A 23,709-nucleotide genomic window follows, 5' to 3' on the forward strand; every position below is an offset into this window, starting at 1 on the left:
ATACTTGAAGGGATCTGATTGCTCGTTTCCTATCAGGCCCTCTATTAGTATCCATTCACCAGGCTTGTCCATCTGTTTCTCAGTGAACCACATTATAACGTGGTACAGATACTTGACCTTAGCTTATATCTTTCAACATAAAACATTATTATGCTAATTGCTAATGGATCTCTTTTTAAAAGCAATGGTGGTTTTTACCACTAGATATAGTGGGGTGGTTGCATTATTATTTTTGAATTACCGTATATACTCGAGTATAAGCCGAGTTTTTCAGCACATTTTTTTGTGCTGAAAACGTCCCCCTCGGCTTATACTCGAGTCAAGAAAAAAAAAAAAGTTCCCGGCCACTCCGACGTGCTTGAGTTTTAAAAATGGCGCCGCCCGGCGCATACATGTCATTGCGCACGCGCTGCCGCCGCTCGTGTAATTTCGGCTATTCCCGGCGCCGCTCAGGAGAGGCCGGGAATAGCCGAAAGTATACGAGCGGCGGTGGCGCGTGCGCAATGACATGTCGGGGCCGGGCGGCGCCATTTTTAAAACGAAGGCGCCTCTGGAACAGGTAAGAGAAACTGCTGCACTACCTGCCATTCTGCAGGGCTGCGGGTATACTAAAAGGGATGCAGTGCTGCGGGCATGGTCCACCTGTACCATGCCCACAGCACTGCATCTCCTGTAGTATGCCCACAACCCCGGATCCTCTTGTACCATGCCAGTCACCCTGCATTATCCTGCACCATGCCAGTCACCCTGCATTCTCCTGCACCATGCCAGTACCCTGCATTCTACTGTACCATGCCAGTACCCTGCATTCTACTGTACCATGCTAGTACCCTGCATTCTCCTGTACCATGCCAGTACCCTGCATTCTCCTGCACCATGCTAGTACCCTGCATTCTCCTGCACCATGCCAGTACCCTGCATTCTCCTGTACCCTGCCAGCCACCCTGCATTCTCCTGCACCATGCCAGCCACCCTGCATTCTCCTGCACCATGCCAGTCACCCTGCATTCTCCTGTACCATGCCAGTCACCCTGCATTCTCTTGTACCATGCCAGTCACCCTGCATTCTCCTGTACCATGCCAGTACCCTGCATTCTCCTGTACCATGCCCGCCGCCCTGCATTCTCCTGCACCATGCCAGCCACCCTGCATTCTCCTGAACCATGCCAGCCACCCTGCATTCTCCTGCACCATGCCAGTCACCCTGCATTCTCTTGTACCATGCCATTCACCCTGCATTCTCCTGTACCATGCCAGTACCCTGCATTCTCCTGTACCATGCCCGCCGCCCTGCATTCTCCTGCACCATGCCCGCCGCCCTGCATTCTCCCCCTAGGCTTATACTCGAGTCAATCATTTTTCCCATCTTTTTGTGGTAAAAGTAGGGGCCTCGGCTTATACTCGGGTCGGCTTATACTCGAGTATATACGGTACTTTTATTTATATAGCAGAGGCAAAGCATAACAATTACTAGCAAAATATGAACAGAAAAGTTTCCTTTCCTTGGGTTTTGCTGCTATGAACATAAAGGCTATAAATGGCCATACTCAAGTATGCAGCAGAGTGTAATTTGCCCAGATAAGTAAAGTAATAAGTCTGTTAGATAGCAGGCTTAAGCTGGATACACACTATCCAACTTTTGTGGTTAGATTTCCTTCAGATTTACCTTTTCTATGTAGTGCAAGGGCCTGCCAGATTGCATAAAAATTGAAAGTGTTTAGGTTTGACCTCATATTATATGGTTTTGGTAAGTCTAAAGGAAAAAGTCTTCAGAAAATCTTATAGTGTGTATGGCCCATTAGTAAAGAGTCTGTTACCACCACCCTGTGCAGCTGGAGCCCCCAATCTATTGTGTATGCTTTGACCATACACTTGTAAGATCAGAACTTAAACAGGGCTAATTGCTTTTTCCATGCCCCCATGTGAAAGGCTTCAGGCCTAGTGCATTACTACGTAAGGATCACCAGCTGCATTTTGGAAGGCAGAAGTAGGAGAGACTGATGCGCTCCTTCATACCCAGAAGTACCAGGTTGTTTTTGGGTGTTCAGTGGGTAAATAGGCCTATGGAAGCTAATGTAGAAGTATGTGGAAGCTAACTAGAAGCTGCTTACCATATCTGCTATGCAATAAACCTGGTACTTTATAATACCTTGCATCCTGAATGATAAACTTGTGTCAATCTGATATCTGAACCGATACATATATACGTGTTTTTAACCGTTACTCTAATAAACTGCCTATACGTACTACGCTATTGTGCTCCCCTTTCCTTCACTGGGTTTGTGGATTGCTGTGAGGTGATTACACCTACTTGGAGTGCTTTGTATCGTGGATTTAGAGGCAGCAGTACTGTGAGGCTTCCCTGCTACGCTGATTAGGTCCCTTTGATACCGGCTAGTTTGCACAGCGGACGGAGTGTATGACATGCTCATTACCCATTGAGCTCTGGAAAGCCTGGTATGAGACCTATGCATGCGGCACGGATTGTGGATTAAAGCCCCGTACACACGTACCGATCGTCGTCATACAAACGTTCGTCTTTTCTCCCCGGGATGTCGATGTCTGTTGAAAAGTGCAAAGACAGCACAAGAATTTTGGCACCATACTAACAAGCGTACAATCGGCAGATCTTTCGTCCGCCGACGTTTGTATGACGACGATCGGTACGTGTGTACGGGCCTTTATGCACATATTAGCGGTGAAGGACTCCCTTTTCCACACTGGACACCTTCTTTGCTTATCCACTCCTCTTTATTTGGACTTTTAATAATTGATGGACTTTTGTGCTTATTCATTATTGCATTAGGCCCAATCTTATGAATATCATCGATTTTTGATTGATTTGTTATATACTGGTTTACTCTAGTCTATGGTTTTTGTTTATCCTGATTACTTATCAGGTACATCAGTTTAGCGCAGCTCTCCCCTTACATATTTAATTTTAGTGACTCCCACTATAGCTGCTGCTTTGTTCTTAGGCTTAGCGCAGTTACTATTTTTACATATATACGTCAGGGTTTGCAAGTGGTGTACAGGGACTGTGGCTGAAGCTATCAGCCATATAACCCTGGTATCCTTTTCTTCAGCCGGCGGCTGGCTCTCATGAAAGTGCTCTGAGCAGCTCATGGAGCAATAGAAAGCTTTCAGAAGCCTGATAGGTCAGAGAAGCGCAGGCGAGCAGCGGGAGGGGACATCTCAGTGTTTCTCAGGTTTACCGTTTCCACTGGCGCTCCCGAGAAGTTATGCAACGGTGTTGCCAGCAGGTCACTGAGGCGATAAAAGACTAGATTGTATTTGATTGCCTCTATGGCCTTGGAGCAATGTCATGACATCACTTCCGGTCCAGGCTGAAAGTAAACTTTTTTTTTTTTGCAAAAGATCAAAAAAATATTTTTGTTTTTTCTTTTTTTTTGATCTTTTGGTTTTAAAGGTAAAGAAGAGATTTGGAGACTTTTTGACACCAGATCTCTCCATAAAGAGGATCTGTCATCTTTATTTCTATTGCAAGGGATGTTTACATTCCTTGTAATAGGAAAAAAAAGTGATCCAAAAAGAAATAAATAGATTAAAGGTTCAGTATAAAAAAAAAAAAAAAAATGTAAAGTGCCCCTATCCCTCCATGCTCGCTCGCAGAAGCGAGCGCACACGTAGGTAGCGCACACATATGTAAATGGTGTCCACACCACACGTGAGGTATCGCCACGAACGTTAGAGTGAGAGCAATACGTCTAGTGCTAGAATTCCCCTGTAACTCTAAAACAGATAAGCTGTAAAAATTGAAATGTGTCACCTATGGAGATTTTTAAGGTCCGAAGTTTGTCTCCATTCCACGAGCGTGTGCAATGTTAAAACATTACATGTTGGGTATCTATTTACTTGGCGTAACATTGCATCAGTTTTCATATTTTTTAAAACAAATTGGGGTATATATTGTGATTTTCGTTTTTTTAGTTAATTAAAGTGCATTTTTTCCAAAAGAACTGAGTTTGCAAAACCGCTGCCCAAATAGGTGTAACATATAAAATTGCAATGATGGCCATTTTATTCCCCAGGGTGTCTGCTAATAATATATACATACATATATATATATATATATATATATATATATATAGAGAGAGAGAGAGGGAGAGAGAGAGAGATATATAGAGATATATAGAGATATATATATACAGTATATAATGTTTGGGGTTATAAGTATTTTCTCGCAAAATATACTGATTTAAACTTGTAAACAAAAAGTGCCAGAAAAGGCTTGGCCATCAAGTGGTTAAAGCAAACTTGTAAGTCAGTTTATCTATATCTGGCCAAAAGGCAGACGCCACATGTTTTATGCTACTTATTTAGTCTTACAGACTCTTTGCTTTGTTCCCGTTTTATTTTGCGATATTTTAACAGACTTTGGCAATGCTCCATTCCAAACCCCATCCACCAAAGTCAAACAAGTTTGCTTTATAGTATACATTGCTGTAGCATTACACTTTCCACATATATCAGAACTACATACCAGGTTTTAAAGTTTTAATGGCCACTGATATGGTATTATTCCACAGTCCTTCCCAAACATCACCAAATTGACCTTGTCCCAGTTTCTTCAGGAACTTCAAAGAGTTTCGGTCAATTTCCCAGTGATCTGCAGTTTGGTAACACAAATCTGGTGGCAAAGGTATTTCTGTCTGGTTTGGAGGCAAAAAAAAAAAAAAAATATATTAAACATATTAACACAGAATACAAGAAAAAGACCAAAATGTCTGAACTAACGAGGTCTACAATAGTGAAACAGAATAATGAATTACTGTTATCTAATAGGAGAATACAGTATATTTATGAGCATAAGTATTTCTTACCAATTTATCCACCAATTTTACATGCTGGTTTTTACATGTTTCCCAGCAAATAATGATATACTCCTGACAATGTGACAACTGTAAAAAAAAGATTGTACACATTCCCCATTAAATTTTGCCTTCGCAGAAATAGTTATCTTTTGCCTTTTCCAACACTTCTGGAAAGAAATCTTTCTTTTGAATAATCAGCAAATTTATTATATGTGCTTTTTCCTTTGCCAGAAAACCTGAAAAAACCCTACATCATCGTCTTTATCATCAAAATAATAGCTGCATCTGTTTGGTAAAGATGTGACCTGGGGATTTGTTAGGCCTGCCTTTCTATTAACTTTCCAAAATGGCACATTAAAGAAAACATACTCTGATATCACCCTCAGTCAATGATATTATTTAAAGCCACTGGCAATGATGACTGGATGCGCATCTACTGTATGCTGTACTGTCTATCATAATCAATTGTTTCCACTTTAACCACCAGCTTTTTTGTTATACCCACTTTTCTCAAAACTTAATGCAGCTGTTTATTTTTGGTGTTGTCCCATGCTGCACTACAGGAAACCAAGCAGATAATATGTTTCTATTCCATGTCTATATGTCTTTCCCAGTATTTGACTAAAACAGAACATCTGATCTGTCAAGGACATAAGTCTTAATGCCTAAGAACTGTTTGGTATTTTCTCAGGTCTATAGCCATACATTATTTAGGGTGTGATGCTTTAAAATCGTGTGAAATGTTATATATGAAGTTTAGCAGGGATTTAGCATGTGTTTAATGTGCTGCAAGCACCCTATGCTGGACTTATGTCCGTATTGTCGGAAGGAACCTGGCTTTGATTTTATGCTTGTATACCGGTGTCAGGATAGACACCCTAAAATGTGAGCGCACTGATTTTAAATACATTTTTAGCTGTTTTAAAAGATTCCACACTATGCAAAGGTTTCTCTCTTACCTCTAAATATTGGGTTCCTTCGGATCTAACATATCTACATTATCAGTGAGTGATCGTATGTCTATGGTCTCTACAGAGGACTATTACATACATGAAATGCACTGCTTGCATTGCAATTTTGGTGAGTCGTTTTTTGGCATAAGTGGTGGTGGATTTTCTCACTAAGGTGTGGTGGAAGCAAAACAAGAAGAAAGTCTGCTTGATTGAAGAAATAGTGTTGTTTAGACAGACTACACATATTCTCCTTGATAAAGAACATTTTTATGGGACTGTTTTAAATTGCTTTTTTTCACCCAGTGATACATGATTAATTTCCTTTGTTGATTTTTTTTTGGGAGTTTTTTGCACTAGATTAGCACTTCATATGGTTTATAACATTGGATGTTAAAGGTAATTTTGGTGCACAGCACTATAGCATTTTAATAATGTGATAGATTTATATAAGCCTATTTATTTATTTATGAATTTTTACCCCATATTAATTTGTAATAGATTTAAAAGCACATTAACACACAGATGTGACATATTGATTAGGTTCATGCCCTAATTTGTAATAGATTTAAAAGCACGTTTAAACACAGATGTGACATATTGTTTAGGTTCATGCACTAATAAGACTTCTGATAACAGTATTAACTGTTCACAGCACTGACACTTTGTAAGTATATATATATATATATATACACACAGTATCTCACAAAAGTGAGTACACCCCTCACATTTTGGTAAATATTTTATTATATCTTTACATGTGACAATACTGAAGAAATGACACTTTGCTACAATGTAAAGTAGTGAGTGTACAGCTTGTATAACAGTGTAAATTTGTTGTCCCTCAAAATAACTCCACACACAGCCATTAATGTCTAAACTGCTGGCAACAAAAGTGAGTACACCCCTAAGTGAAATTGTCCGAATTGGGCCCAAAGTGTCAATATTTCGTGTGGCCACCAATATTTTCCAGCACTGCCTTGAACTTCTTGAGCATGGAGTTCACCAGAGCTTCACAGGTTGCCACTGGAGTCCTCTTCCACTCCTCCATGACGACATCATGGAGCTGGTGGATGTTAGAGACCTTGCTCTCCTCTACCTTCCATTTGGGGATGCCCCACAGATGCTCAATAGGGTTTAGGTCTAGAGACATGCTTGGTCAGTCCATCACATTTACCCTCAGCTTCTTTAGCAAGGCAGTGGTTGTCTTGGAGGTGTGTTTGGGGTCCTTATTATGTTGGAATACTGCCTGCGGCCCAGTCTCCAAAGGGAGGGGATCATGCTCTGCTTCAATATGTCACAGTACATGTTGGCATTCATGGTTCCCTCAATGAACTTTAGCTCCCCAGTGCAGGCAGCACTCATGCAGTCCCAGACCATGACACTCCCACTATCATGCTTAACTGTACACACTTGTCTTTGTACTCCTCGTCTGGTTGCCGCCACACACACTTGACATTATTTGAACCAAATATGTTTATCTTGGTCTCATCAGACCACAGGACATGGTTCCAGTAATCCATGTCCTTAGTCTTCTTGTCTTAAGCAAACTGTTTGCAGGCTTTCTTGTGCATCATCTTTAGAAGGGGCTACCTTCTGGGATGACAGCCATGCAGACCAATTTGATGCAGTGTGCGGCGTATGGTCTGAGCACTGACAGGCTGGCCCCCCCCACCCCTTCAACCTCTGCAGCAATGCTGGCAGCACTCATACGTCTATTTCCCAAAGACAACCTCTGGATATGACGCTGAGCACGTGCACTCAATTTCTTTGGTTGACCACAGTGAAGCCTGTTCTGAGTGGAACCTGTCCTGTTAAACCACTGTATGGTCTTGGCTACCGTGCTGCAGCTCAGTTTCAAGGTCTTGGCAATCTTCTTATAGCCTAGGCCATCTTTAGGTAGAGCAACAATTTTTTTTTTCAGATCCCCCGAGAGTTTTCTGCCATGAGGTGCCATGTTGAACTTCCACTGACCAGTGAATGAGAGCGATAACACCAAATTTAACACACCTGCTTCCCATTCACACCTGAGACCTTGTAACACTAGGGAATCACATGACACTGGGGATGGAAAATGGCTAATTGGGCCCAATTTGGACATTTTGACTTAGGGGTGTATTCCCTTTTATTGCCAGTGGTTTAGATGGCTGTGTGTTGAGTTATTTTGAGGGGACAGCAAATTTACACTGTTATACAAGCTGTACACTCACTACTTTACATTGTATCAAAGTGTCATTTCTTCAGTGTTGTCACATGAAAAGATATAATAAAATATTTACAAAAATGTGAGGGGTGTACTCCCTTTTGTGAGATACTGTGTATATGTGTATATATATATATATATATATATATATATATATATATATATATATATATATATATATATATACATATATATATATATATATATATATATATATATATATACTATATATACATTCTACATTCCACTAAGCCATTTTTTTAGGTTTGGGGCGCAGAATAATTGAATTCCAAACCACAAGGAATACTTTTTCCCCTATCCTCTTAGAAAGGACATAGTTCCAAAGATTCTGGATCACAAATCCTAAATCTTTTTCCTTTGCCAGGCTATCTACAGGTGTTCAGTCCATGTCTAAGACTGCTTCCTGGTATTGGGATTGACAGAACTTCGGTCAACTCCAATTTCTGTAAAGGGTCTACTCTTTCAGCAAGGTTGGCATCACTAGGCCACAAAAGACCTGTCCCTTTTTGTTTGCGAACACATAATTTTTTTAGACTTCTGTCTTCTAACCTGTCTGATTTGGGTGGCCCTACCAGAAGCTTATACTCCCACCAATGTTGGGGCCACAGAAAAACACATGGACCTCCTTAGACAATATGGCACTAAGACATGTGTAAAAATAGTGTCAGAAACTGCCATGAGTACAGAGTCTTATTCCTGCCATCTGTGTTAATTCTGTCTCGCAATAGCTACCCTGGAATCAAGATGTCTGGTGGCATTCTTTAAAGTGAAGTTATTTTGCTGTCAACCTCCACTAGCTGTGTGTGATTTCAGGAAGAGGGGGCATAGAAAGTTTGAGTGAGTTATTAGAGACTGGTTCTGTGCTTAATTACCTAATTATTATAACAAATACATTTTATTTATTTTTTCGTTCACAATAAAGCTTCATTATATAAAACATATAAGGTTACAATCTATTTTGAATACATTAGTTTAAAGTTTATTTTTCTTAACAGTTATTAAGATAGTAACTTTTTTATTATTTCTATTTACACTTTATAAAACCTATGCTTTTCACACTCAGTCAATGATACAGGCAGCCCCACAAATGACACGCTACCTTTAATTTCAATTTAAGTGTGCTTTGCTAACTCTCTGCTCCTGGCTGACTTGTGGAATTGTTATTATTCCCAACACATTAAAGGATGAGCACCTCAACAGCTGCTCTGTCTGCAAAACAATTATTTCACGCACAAACATTTAAAGTCCAAGCTATTTGTTTCATATAGAGCCTTGCTTTAATTACAGGAAATATGTTATAAGAAAAAAACAGATAAACTGTCAAAGGTTTTTATATCTTTAATTATTATCAGTACTGTACCTGAAAAAAAAAATGAATCTGAACATAGGAAAGAAGGAGCTGCAATCATTTTTCTTTCCACAAGATGGCACATGTACCTACTTTTTGTGCAGTTCCTAGCCTAACAACCGATCTTAGAGAATGCCAAACAAGGAAGTAATGCTTTTATTTCAAGACGCAAAAGCATTACATAAAAAAACCCCAGAGTAAAGTGCAACTATATATAGCACATGAAGGTCAGAAAATTTAAATAATGACTAAAACAGAATGTATCTCCCTGGAGCAATAGGCAAAAGGGAGACTTAAATGGGGTTAGTCCAGACAATGTAAGGATTAATGTTGCAGTTTTGATGACATATATTCAACTTAAATACTGCTCACACCTGATAGGTGGGTTGTAGTGCTGGGGGATGAGTATAAAGGGGAAAAAAGGTCCAAGCAGGCAGGAAGCAGCCATTTTTTCTGTGACAGGAACAATCATGTTGCGGTAAGATGAGTAAAGTTCTTTCTCTTTTCAGCTAGTTTTTTTCCCCAATTTTGTTACCATGTCTAAGGATCTTGAGGAGGTGGTGCACAGAATCAGGAAATAGGTTCTCCTGTGTAGGACTGACTGGATCCAGCAAAATGTGTATACCGCTCAGGTGAGTATTGAATAGCAATCCAGCGTGGGTGCTCACCTCGGCTCGCCAACACAACATCAAAGGTAAAGAGACACTGTCCGCACACAACCACGGAGCTATAGCAAAGATAATCCTTTTATTGTCTTTATAGTCAGAAAAGCAAGACAGGACAATTTGTTGAGGAATTTCACAGTAACATCTCATGCTTAATCATAACCATGATGATAATTAAGCAGGAGATGTTAGTGTGAAATGTGTCAACAAATTGTATTGTCTTGCCTTTCTGGCTATGAAGACAATAAAAGGATTCATTTTGCAATAGCTCTGTGGTGGTGTGTGGCCACTATCACTTTACGTTGGACCCAGCAGCCTTGGATGTGGTTCCCCCAGCCACTTTCAGGCCAGTAGGGGCATGGCAGAATCAGCCACCAGAGTGCTTCAGCTTTTCTGCTTAGCCTGGTTTTCACCGGCACAGGAGTAAATCCAAGATCCTATTGGCTGCTCACAGGCCCTGTACCTGCTGAGGGGGGGGGCAGTAGACTTGTGACTTTGGATTCAGGTTCAGCAAAGGAGAAGATTGCTGGTTCCAATATGCATGGCCTCGTGTCTGCTGGTGTCGGGGGTGACTATCTGGAGCTGAAACCTGCACCAGACATCAATGGACCTGAAAGAGTGGAAGATCATATTGCTCACAGTGCCATAGGCCATGTGGGTAACCACCATGATGTAAATGGTTTTTTGGTCAAGCGCTTGCCTCGTCATGGGACTAAGGGAAATTCTGGTGACCCTCTGGAAGCAGTTTTTAGTAGCAGCAGCAGAGACAATTCTGATGCTTCTTTCTCTCCTATGTGCCTTGGCAATCTGACTCATCCTCTGTGGAAGGGCACAGGGTCTGCCCAGATGACAACTGCCTGGACCATTTATGGGTTTGCTGCACCATTAGACAAACATTCGGCTGTTTTTCCAGACGAGCGGAAAGCCTAGTTTGGGCCAGTGCCTCCTAGCATGGATGCTACATGGGACATTCTGTAGCCTGGTTGACTTGAAATGGGGGGGGGGTACTACTTATGATTGTTCCCTCACAGCTTTGTGGGTGTTTCCAACGAACGTGTTGAGGGAAAATGGGTGAGAAAGAGTTCAGGGACCAGAGCAACAGCATTTCTTCTCATCTACTCTGCAGGCATCTGTATCATAGGGGCTCACCCCTGCTATGGCAGTGCAAAACCACTAATGTGATGACATTTCCCAACCAGGATCCAGAGATGCAGCTGATTATTTAGGAATTATTTTATTCATTTGACTTTAATTACTATTTCAACAAGCGTGCTTTTATTGTATATTGGATTTTTAACTCTATCCTTAGGTTCCAAACAAAGTCTGGGTAGAAATAGCAGGTTGGAAATAGGCATGTGAATGGGCTCTGCAACAAATGTTCATGTACAGTTCAAAACTCTTTGACTGGAGGTCAGTGAGTCAGACTATTCTAGGACTAGAATATCTACATTGGTGTGCAGTTAAAAGTTGAAAATGAAATAAAGAAATATCTTATTATACATTAAAAATCATTTAAACTCAATAATGCAGCATGTTAGTTAGGATTAGTGTGTGATAGTATATTTTCAGTTATAATTAATTATATCTATGTATTTATTTAAAATATAATTGTATGTAATGTACTGTATATATACACTGTCTATAATGCATTCATAGGACAAACAAGCTTGTCACACCGATGCACAGCTTCATGACCTACGTTGCAGACTAATTTAGCACACTATTGTATGCTTCTGTCAGTTAGAATGTATGTGAGGTAATAAAAATTTTTTCAATCAAATGCATATATGCAGTATATATTTAGAAAATCTCTATCTACAACTACCAATAAGGCTAAAACAAATTTGGCTGCATTAGGAAACATAACTTTACAGTAGGAGGTTTCCATCTAGTTGAAGTCTATAAAAGATGGAGGACACACTCATAAGAACACATGCTTACACACACGCACGCATACTCATGCTGATACCCAAAGATATTATTTTCACATCAGTACATATACATTAACATATTCCAACAGCTTTTCTTTTCCTTTCTCTTAGCCGAAGATACGTCACTTCCCCCTTTTCACACAAGCCGCAGGGAGGAGGCAAGCAGCACAATGCTTCTCTAAGCTTGTCAAATTTTTATAACTTCTGTTTTTATTTCTTGTATTTTTGCTTACCTTACACTGACCTGTTATATGTTGAACCTTTTGCACGTACATTTTTTTTTTTATTGGATTGTGTGATATAATAAAGTTGCACCTATTTTTATTTTGCTGAGGGACTAACAATATTATCATAGTCATCCACCTGGAATGTTACAGCTCAGTGGGTCTAGTGATATTTCATTCCTCACTTCCACTTTACGCACCACAGTGTTAGGGCCTGAGGGATTAGTGGTTTAGTAGACCTTTTTGGGAACTTGCAGATGGTACTAGCACATGGGGATAGTCAGAGGTAGGGTTTAAGTTTGTTATCAGATGTTAGGCCTCTTTAGTTGCTTCAGCTAAAAGTGCCACAGCTTCAGGAGCCCCTTTGACAGAACAGTAGAATGAAGCAGTGGAGATGTCAATGTTGAACCCCTGAGGTCATGGGGATGCAAGGCACACTGCAGACTCCAGTGGTTAAGCTAGGAGAGGCTTCCAGGGGGGATAAGGGGAAGAGTTTGCCTATTTTAGACAATGCAACGAACAGTACTTTTGTCAACTTTGATGGTTTGTTAGGAGCTCATCTAAAACAGAAAATGAAGGATAAGATTTGGCGCAGGAAGTTACATTTTTACCCTACTCCTGTTTCATATTGATCAATTGGAAGATGGAAAGAACAACATCAGGAGGAGGATGAGGAGTGGTGCCACTTTTGTTTTTGTCCTCAGGTGGTAAATAATGTATACTATCTTAAGCGGAACTTATGGTACCAAAATTAGTTTATGCTGTAAATTGCCTCCAGCATTGCTCCTGTTTCTGCTTGCTGGGGGCCACCATTTTGTTCAAGCCCAGAGCATTCACTTCATTATTGAAAACTCTCTCCCTCTCCTTGGTTCCAAAAACCAATGTCACTTTCTGCAATTAAAATTTGTACATTTCCAGCCTTGATTGTATGTCTTGGCTCAGTTAGAAGCTTACAGTGCTGAAGTTCATAGGCTAGCAATGAAGGAGAAAGGAGAGAATATCAGGGAGATAAGATAAGACACTATCTTTGTAAGTTTAACTCTTTTGTGTCTCCCTGGAAGCAGAGTTTGTTCTATCACTTCTCCTGCTTTTCTTTTCTCCCTCCCTAATCTGTGTTCCCTCTGCACAATTTCTATTATTCCTGTGGCTTTATTCTCCTTTTTAGCAAACAGTATATCCTGACTTCGATATATGAGATGTTTAGTATATTTTGTAATTGTTAAAAATTTCAATAAAAATATATAAAAAAAAAAAAACAGTATATCCTAAGGCTGTCAGCTGCCGGCCTCTAGTGGCTTTGATTTTAGGCACAGTGCCAAGAGTAGAGAGCAACTGAGCATGTGTAGAGCAGGGTGAGACAGTGCATTTCTAGATTTTATACAGTATAGACACTTATTATTAATGTTTTCCATAGCTATACCTGCAAACTTGTGGAGAAAAGACAGGCGCCACTCTAAGTGTAATAAGACACGTTTAATGCTGTAAATCAATTCACACCATGTACTCACAAGATTAGGTGAAAAACAGCAGTGGGTCATATAAAGACTGTTCCGTCCAGACGGTGGGTTCATCCGGATGCCTCAGGCTATCTCGAGTGGTCCGCTACAGTTGTCTGCTGTAGCCGATGGAAGGAAGCCTGAGGAAGGAGCGCATGCTCCGACAACGCGTCGCCTACGTCATCACGTTCATACGTCACAGCCGGGTGAGTGCCGCCGGAAGCTTCTCTACTGTGTCCCCAGTGTTCAGGAAACGCCGACTTCCATCGGCTACAGCGGACAACTGTAGCGGACCACTCGAGATAGCCTGAGGCATCCGGATGAACCCACCGCCTGGACGGAACAGTCTTAATATCACCGACTGCTGTTTTTCACCTACTCTTGTGAGTACATGGTGTAAATTGATTTACAACATTAAACGTGTCTTACTACACTTAGAGTGGCGCCTGTCTTTTCTCCACAGTACTCTGCAAGTTCACTTCTCGCTTGTGACAGAGCAGCCTTCAGTGTTTAAGGACTTTTTCTGTATATACCTATGGACTTTATGGACTCTATATGTGTATATGCATTATAGACCCTTTATTCACCCTAGATGGTAGTAACTATTGGTATCCCTCATTTTTCTTTGCGCCAGTATACCCATTGTGTTGTATACCTGCAAACAGCCTGAAGTGATCTATCGGGACTTTTTTTGGAAAAAAATGCTGTAACATTGTTGTGTTCTGTTCTGTTACATGGATCGAGGTTCATCAGACATACAGGGATATGGCTTTGCTTCATTATGATGAGCAGTTTAGACAACACATGTGGGTATGTCTGAGTTTAGCATGGGACTAGAAAGACATTGTACTTTGCATCTGATGGTTGACCCTCAGATTTTAGGGGGTCTGCCTGAAGGGGATTTTTATGCAACCCCCAAAAAAAAGGGTGTGCTGAAAGTGCACAAGGACACTGTAAATGGGGAGTTTCTTACAAAGTTAGCATGAATGCTCTGGATGTGGAGAATCAAGCCAACCAATCTAAGCATTTTTGTAAAAAGAGATCTGTGGCTATATTGGGTGGCACTCAGCCCTCTGGAAAAGGAGATGACACGAGTGAAGCTAAGATCCTCACTTTGTTAAATGGCTACCCAGGTAAACAGGATGTGGCTTTTTTTCACCATGGTTTCCAAAAGGGTTTAGAATCACTAGTTCCATGAGCAACTGGAGTATAGGGACAAAGAATTGGGTATCAACTTGGCAAAACCCTCAGGAAGTCAGGGACAAATTAAAAAAGGAAGTGAAATTAGGCAGATTTGGGGAGTGTACACATCCCCCTCCCTTTCCAAATGCGTGGGTTTCACCTATGGGTTTGGTTCCGAAGTAGGGGGTTAAGAAGTTTTCTCTTTTTTATCATTTGTCATACATGAAGTGATCTTTGGTATCAAAGAAAACTTAAGTAGGGTGGTTTACACCACTTTTGCTGAGGCAGTAGCAATTATTAAAGTAGCTTTAAAGCCAGAAGGTTTTTTTTACCTTAACGCATTTTATACCAAGCCAGAGGTTAGGGTGTCTGTTGTATTAAACTATTTATGATCACAGTTCATTAATGTCTAGATGTCCAAAATAAACCCAGCAGCAGCGTAAATTTTTACTTCAAATTTCAATGTAGTTTTAGTCAAAGTCTTTTGTCTAAAATGCCATTTTAGTTGTAGTCATATTTTAGTTTTTGACTAAAATATCTGTTTAGTTTTAGTCATATTTTAGTTACCTGAATTGTTTTAGTTGTATTTTAGTCTATTAAAATCTCTAGTACATTTAAGTTAACCATTGCATTATTTAAGCATTTCTCTAGAATTGGCGAACTCATTATATACTCCTGGAGTAAAAATCTAATGTTAAGGTTTGAACATGCACTACAGACACAGATTTAGCTGCTAAGATATGGAACGTCTTCATAAATAAAACCTAGTTTCCTAAACAAACAAAACTATTGCTTTTTGCCAAACAAAAGTGAAACTTTAAAATATATAAAAAAAAAAATCAAACAGTTTTGGCTGTAATGCCACTGCACTTATTACCTGAATGTATTATCAACACTAAATATTAAGAAAAAAAAAAAAAGCTTTTTTCTATTTTTTTTTCTTTCAGTAGCTTAATAGATGCCCCATACTTATTTGAATGTGGTAGTGCAGTATAGTGTCAGTGTTTTAAATAAGATGCCATATTAGTTTTAGTCATATTTTTGTCTTTTATCTAAAATGTCCTTTTAGTTTAAGTCATATTTTAGTCATCTGGATTGTTTTAGTTTTAGTCATATTTTCAAAGAGGAAATTAAAAGTATGCGTCCATTAACTTAATAATAACTCTACAGTATGACTAATTTGTCTACTTAGTTAATTTTATAAGGCTACAAGGCATTTATTTGGTGCACTGTTTTAATTACCATACTCATATTTTTATGTATTATAAGCTAAAAAGTTTAGATTTTTTAATGAATTTTTTATTTTACACAAGTTTTAATTATTTTAACTTTTTTTTAAAAAAATGTGTTTACTTACTGCACTGTTCTGTGACATCTGCAGACTGCTTTTTTTGTGTACAAGCCCCAGCAAAAGCTGAGCTAACAGGTTTGGTTTGTAAACAAACCCATGTGAGCACTAGAATTGGCTTTCATGGTAATCCCATGATCAGGGACCACACAGCTTGGTTCCTTATCAGGGACCGCACAGCTTGGTTCCTGATCAATAATGTAGAGCAGTGGTCTCCAAACTGTGGCCTGGGGGCCAGATGTGGCCTTGGCTTATCTTTTATCTGGCCTTTGGGGCACTATTCCACCAACTGACCCCAATGATAGGACACGATTCCTTCTACTGACACCATTGAGGGGGCACTATTTCTCCCATTGAAGCCAATGATGGTGCACTGACACAGGGGCATCTTCTACTCCCCCCCCCCCCCCCCAAAGCCTGAAGGACCAGAAACTAGCCCCTTGTTTAGAAAGTTTGAAGACCCCTGGTATAGAGTAACAACTGCTAGTTTGAATATATAACATAGATTAATGTTCTCTCTGTACAGGAGATCTGTGCTATGGACCTAAAACTACAGAATATATTGGTTGTAAAGTATTTTTTTTTTAAATAACAAACATGGTAGACTTATCTGCTTTGTGCAGTAGTTTTGCACAGAGCAGCCCAGATCCTCCTCTTATCGGATCCCTCTCCAGCTCTCCTGGCACCTCCCTCCCGCCGGGTGCCCCCACAGCAAGCAGCTTGCAATGGGGGCACCCAAGAAGGTGGTCTCCTGATCAGTGGCTCTGTCTACCCATTCACACACGGAGCCATGGTGTTCTCCCCTCCTCCGTCTCCTAATTGGCTCACTGGCTGTGGTTGACAGCAGCGGAAGCCAATCAGGATTGCCGGGAGAGGCAAGGCTCTCTTGGACATGGCTGGATCACGAGGGGGCTCAGGTAAGTATTAGGAGGGGCTGCTGCCCACAGAAGGTTTTTTACCTTCATGCATAGAAGGCATGAAGGTAAAAAGCCTTGTACCTTTAAAACCACTTTAAGTTAACTAGATGTTAAGGCTACAGTGGCACCCTCCAACCAGTACTTGAGACCCACTCTGAATTATGAGCAATGCAAATTAACATATTCTGAATGACATAGCTCACTCAGTTGAATAAATGAAAAAGTTATACACACAAAGACGTAAACAAGGAATCTGTAAATACCTTTTTACATGGGCTTGTGAGCCTGCAGCAGAGACCATCATTTACATTTCTGTAATTTTGCACAAGTTCCTCCAAATCCTTGAATGTTTTTCTTGGTGATACATAAAATCCTCCATTATCAAGCTTTCTAATTCTGTAGTGTTTCACAGCAGTGCCATCAAAGACTAGGAAAAAAAAAAAAGAAGCAAATTCTATATTTGTTTGTTGTCCAAACCAAATTGTGTTAATAAATCTAAGCAGTATGGCAGTGAAGTCATGTTGTAAACGAAAGCTCTACTTTGGTACAACATAAACAGTATCATTGCTACACAAGTCATTTTGTTATTCAATGTTATTGAAAATGACCCTTCCCTTTCAATCAGCTGTCAATTTCTAACACAAATTTTAAATGTGGTAGCAATAATTTATTTGTGTACTGGACTTCCTAGATTTCTCATTCCCATGCTCATGCCATTGGTTCGCTGTTCTTTTTCTTTTTTTTTTATAAATTTAATGTTTATTGAAAAAGGAATAGGCATACAACACATTCAAGAGCAGTGGTACATGTCCAAAAACAGTAGGCAAACAGAAAACAAAGTAGAAGGCTAAAAACACATCTTAGGACAAGTGATCCCACAGTGATAAACACGAAAGGCAAGATCAAAGAGCGGACCGCAGGGCATTAGCCCTCCAGAAAGGTCTCAACCTCCACCGGCATCTACCAAATGGCCGGCATACGGAGACAGAGTGGAACCGATCCGGTGGCCCGTCATGCCCGTAAATTTCGAGAGGGTAGGTAGGTTACGTATGCCCTAGGGGAAGGAGATTTTCCACACTGTTCTTTTTCAACACTCTGTTTGGAGGTTGAGATCACATTCTATCTTTGGTGAAATACTTTTAGCATGAGCATGTGGAAACAGTTATTGCATTATGGGAACATTTTTTTTTTTCCATGTCCAAAAATACTCTAGCTATGACAAACTAAAGAGGAGTGCTTGCACAAGAAAGACAACATCATATGCCTAGGAGATGATCACAATTGTTTGTTTTAACAGAAAATGTTGTCATTTTTCTAAAGTGATGTGATTGTTCTTCAAAAGAAACAGTTCTCCTCTTAGAACAAAAAAAAAAAAGGATTTCAACAAGTTGCATGGAAGGGTCCCCACACTCCCCTTATAAACAGCAATGAGAACACTATTGGGAAATTTCAGCAGTTGATGATCAATTATTCCATTTTATACATGATATAGGGAATGATTATTTTACAGGATATGTGCCCATTTAAAACGTTACTCAAATCATTGGGAAAAGTCCCACAGGCAGTGTCAGGACAAGGTCATCCAGTGCCCAGGGCTAAGATGGCAAATTAAGTCCCCCCAGGGGATGGGGCTAACAGTGGCATATGCAGAAAAAGGTATTGAATTTACGTAATGTTTGTGGAATGTGCCACATCACATGAATCGCTTTTCAGAGCATGTTTGACAAGTTGTAAGGAGTAGATATGTCACCTCCTTGCTGCTTGTTTTATCCCTGAAAATGCTGACCCATTTCACGTGGTTATAACACAGACTAAAAGTGTGGTCACCCTGAATCAGACTGGTGTCCCCACTGCTGGGCATTTAATATTGTAGGCACACCTGCTGTACTTTGTTAGAATAATATAGAAGAACGGGGAGCGCATGGGGTACATTCTGGGCTCACGCTTGCGGCAGCTGGACTAGCCTGGTACTTGCCAATCTACCCACTTTCTTCACATGGGTGAGCTTCTCTAGGAGATCTGTAGAATAAAATTTGCAAAATACACCTCCTCCTCTGCTATAGAGCCCCTTCTGTATCTGGTAGGGTACGTAACTTGAATGCCAGACATGTTCTGCAGCTCCTGAGTACAATTGTGGGGCCAGAAACCTTTCCCTTGGTAAAGTAGAGGAGCTGGTAGTGGCATCCTGCCAGTGCATGCTTTTAGGTCTGTATAATTCCAGGAGTGGTCCTTTTCTGGGCTCCATGGTGGCTTCAGGATGGCTCAAGCTCAATGCTACCTCATGGCAGGTGCTGGGAGGTGCAAGGCACGAAGGGAAGAGAACACGGCAAACACAGCAACTTGCTCCAAGCACTCCTTCTCCCCTGACTGTCTCTCTGTTGTCACCTCCTAACAGGACATTGTATGCAAATCAGGGTTCCAGTGCAGGTGAGTTGTTAAGTACCTAATAGAATGGTTTGTCACTCCTACTGATCAGAAATCACTGGAGTCCAGGACTAGTGTCAGGAGATGCCAGTACTAGAGGGGTAGTTTTCCCTCACTCCCTAGTTGCACCACAGAGACTCTGGTGTGTTCTCACAGTAGGCTCCTGCTCCTCCTGAAAGGGGTGCTGCTGCAGTCACTCCTGACAGTAAGGAAAGGGACCAGCAGCTGAATTTCATGGGTGCCCCTCAACATAGAGCCCCTGGCATGTGCCCTTTCTGCCTCCCCAGCCAGGTGTGCGATTGCAAAAAAAAAAAAACTTATGTTGGGAAGGTTTCATGTTTTTATTGATGATTTCACCTTACATTCCTGTCCTGATGACCACACAGACAGGGAGGAGATCTTACCATTGGGGCAGAGACAGCAATACCAATGTGACATTGGTTCTCACCCTTACTTTTTCAACTTACTTATTAAACGCTTCAATACAGGGCACTTTTACCCCATTCCAGCCCAGGCCAATTTTCAGCTTTCAGCACTGTCACACTTTGAATGACAATAATTGCGCGGTCATGCAACACTGTACCCAAATTACATTTTTATTATTTTTTCCCACACAAATAGAGCTTTATTTTGGTGGTATTTATTCACCGCTGGGTTTTTTATTTTTTGCTAAAAAAAAACTAAACAAATACCAGATGGGGCTGCACTGATAGGCTGCACTGATGGGCACCGATGAGGCAGCACTAATGAGGAGGCACTAACATGCAACACTGATAGGCAGCACTGATATGCAGCACTGATAGGCAGCACAGATGGGCACTGATGAGGCAGCACTCATGGGCACTGATGAGGAGGCACTAGTTTGCAGCACTGATGGGCACTGATAGATGGCACTGATATGCATCACTGATGGGCACAGTTTGGCCTCACTGATGGTCACAAATTCACACTAGGCACTGTTGGGGCTGCATTGATAATCAGGGATCTGATGAACTGTACATGTACCCCCTGTGAGGAGATACCGGTGATCAGCTGTGATTGGACACAGCTGATCACATGGGTAAAGAGCAGCGTCATCAGTTCTTTACTGAGTTTAGGGTCCCAGTGGCACAGTGCACCTGGGACCACTATGCTGCATGCCCCCCATGGGCGGGCAAGTACAGTGAGACTGGGGCAACGTCGTCCCAGAACAACAGAGCATCCTGCCCGCCATCATTTGCGGGAGGTAGTTAAAGAGATTTAGTAACTACACAGGAGAGCTTCTGATTGTTTCAACAAGAATGATGAGAACATTTTGGGTGAGTTCTTCATATAGCATTATATGTAACACTATCTTATCTCCATGTAATTAATAGAGAATAAAATAAATAATCCAACAATTTTCAAATCCACATCATGTTCTGGTAAGCTTCCAATTCAAGGTTAGGTTGTTGTACAATCGCATGCAGATTGTGCAATAATACTATAATCTGAGCTAATAAATGAGTGTCTTTACTCTAATTGTCTCTTCGTACCCTCTTGAAGCATTATAAAGTTTGTGTAAACAACTGTGCACATTTCTGCCATCTCAATAAATTATCTATACCTGCATTCATACTTCATCATTGTGTCACATGTTTCCCAGCTCAGTCCAGGTTAACATAATATATGCAAAATTAAAGTATAACCAAACAGGAAATGGAAAATAGTCAAGTATCACATAACTTATCAGGTGACCTTTAGAGTGTAAGTAATGTTACAAATAATAAAGTTTTATCAGACAGGTCGATGTCTGTGCAGACTGAGCTAATAATTCATATCCTAGGATGATTAAATGGAACTCTGAAGTATAATTTAAAGCAGAAAGAAACAATGCTGGTTTTAGTTATATTTGTGTTTTTTTTTTTGTTAGTGTCATAAAAAACTAAATTGAATCTAACCTCTAAGAAAAGTGTGCTTGCACCTAGCTGTAATTGTGAGCGAAGCTTGAACTGTGTCCACCTAAAAAGCCCACTAACCTAGGGGAACTGAATATACAACTAAAACTTTAGCTTTCAATGGTAACTCCAATAATGTTACAAAAGTATAAAGAATAACCTATAGAATTGTTACACAGACCTATTGTATCTTAAAGTACATTTTAGGGCATAATAAATATAAAAAAAAAAAAAACTATTTAGTAGATGTCTGCAATAAAAAATACGCTGCTGCATGTTTTATACCTTTGCAAATATTTAAAGTAAAGAAAAATACCTACCAGAAAAATATCTGCCAAAAAATCAATGTGCTTCCTTCGTGTTTGAGCTGAAAGCACAGTACCTTTGCTGCACTGAAACCCAAAGCAGTGTTATTGACATGTCTGCTAAAATACAGTTACACCTATCCCCTACCCCTCTCGTTACCACTCCACATACACTATATTACCAAAAGTATTGGGATACCTGACTTTACACACACATGGACTTTAATGGCATCCCAGTCTTAGTTGGTAGGGTTCAATATTGAGTTGGCCACCCTTTGCAGCTATAACAGCTTCAACTCTTCTGAAAAGGCTGTCTACAAGGTTTAGGAGTATGTCTATGGGAATGTGTCTACAAAGGTGTTCGATCGGGTTGAGGTCAGGACTTGCTCATCCAAATCTTTATGGACCTTGCTTTGTACACTGATCCAAATAATTTGGTGGAGGGGGGATTATTGTGTGGGGTTGGTTTTCTGGGGTTGAGCTTGGCCCCTTAATTCCAGTGAAGGGAACTCTTAGAGCCCTTTTTCCACTGAGGAGTTTGTCAAACGCTTAGAATTAAAAAAATCACCTAAAAATCTCATCAAAAAACTGATTCTCATTAAAACCAATGAATACCTTCACCCTGGGGTGGTGCGCTGGCAGTGTGGTAAAAAAAATCAGGCACGCAGCATCTTTGGAGCATGTTTGCAGGGCTACAAATAGAGCCTCAAAAATGCCCCTCTCCATTGAAATGATTAAGAAGCGCCCAAAAAAGTGCTTGAAAAGCACCCGAAAAGTGCTTCAGAAGAGTCTCAAAATGTTTTTTAGAGAATTTTTTGAGTCACGTGTCCTTTAAAAAGTGAACCCCCAAATGCCTGAAAAGCATTGCAAAAGCACTCAGCATTTTATGGGCAGTTTAGAAGTGCCTCAGTGTGAAATGGCTCTTAAGGACAATTGCATGCATCCAACTTTGTGGGAACAGTTTGAGGTTGCCCCTTCCTGTTCCAACATGACTGTGCACCAGTGCACAAAGCAAGATCCATAAAGACATGGATGAGCCACTTTGGGGTAAAAGAATTTGACTGGCCCACACAGAGTCCTGACCTCAACCCGATAGAAGACCTTTGGGATGAATTAGAGCAGTGACTGTGAACCAGGCCTTTTCATTCACATCAATGCCTGACCTCACAAATGCACGTCTGGAAGAATGGTCAAACATTCCCATAGACACACTTCTAAACCTTGTGGACAGCATTCCCAGAAGAGTTGAAGCTGTTATAACTGCAAAGGGTGGGCCAACTCAATGTTAAATAAAAACAAAATTAAAGGCGCATTAGCTACAGGTCTCAGAACAAGTGGGCCATAGGAAAGACCATGTACTCAACAGAGAGCGCTATATAGTCCATACACTTTAGGCTGCCATCAATAAGAACAGTAAACTGCAGATAAAGGGAGGAGAAAGGACTAGAGAATGGAGGCAATTTTCATTTCCTCATTGAGACACCCGAGTGAGAGAGTATCAAGAGAGTAAATCCAAAAGGTCTCTCTGGCACATAGTCTCTTATACCGTTCAGCTTCCAGGAGGGATCTGGGCATTTGTTCGATCACCCAGCAGTGGATTTTTAATGAAATTCGGCAAAGTGTCGTGGGACACTGTGTTTGTCTTTTCCTAGTTCAATGAGGGGTCTGTGTGTTAACCAAAGCACTGTCTCAAGGCACAGACGATGTGGCCCACATAGATCAGTCCATAGGGGAAGGACATGCCATAAATCACAAAGTCAGAGGAACAGTTGAAAATGTTTCTATTTTGAAGGTTTTGCCTTTAATTTGGAAGGTCTTTCGTCCATGACGGATGAATTGACACATTTTACTTAGGGCTTTACTGCACTGGTACATCCCTACCAAGGGAATAAGAACTGGTTGCATGGTAAGAAAAAGTCTGCTGGGGAGAAATTTTATTTTTTA

The 23,709-nt window shown here is 40.6% G+C and overlaps 1 protein-coding gene across 1 annotated transcript in view; it reads right to left on the reverse strand.

The window, feature by feature from the left end:
* FRK (fyn related Src family tyrosine kinase) overlaps window positions 1-23,709 on the reverse strand; it is a 138,065-nt gene that overhangs the window by 36,946 nt on the left and 77,410 nt on the right. Inside the window, exons 3-4 of the mRNA XM_082252600.1 lie at window positions 17,384-17,547; window positions 4,505-4,673 (exon numbers count right to left, since the gene is read on the reverse strand). Of these exons, the coding sequence (XP_082108726.1) occupies window positions 4,505-4,673; window positions 17,384-17,547 (333 nt within the window). The remainder of the gene's footprint in view (window positions 1-4,504; window positions 4,674-17,383; window positions 17,548-23,709) is intronic.

The sequence above is a fragment of the Pelophylax lessonae genome (genome assembly GCF_965119305.1).
Source record: "Pelophylax lessonae genome assembly, chromosome: 3".
In the NCBI taxonomy this organism is placed as follows: domain Eukaryota; kingdom Metazoa; phylum Chordata; class Amphibia; order Anura; family Ranidae; genus Pelophylax; species Pelophylax lessonae.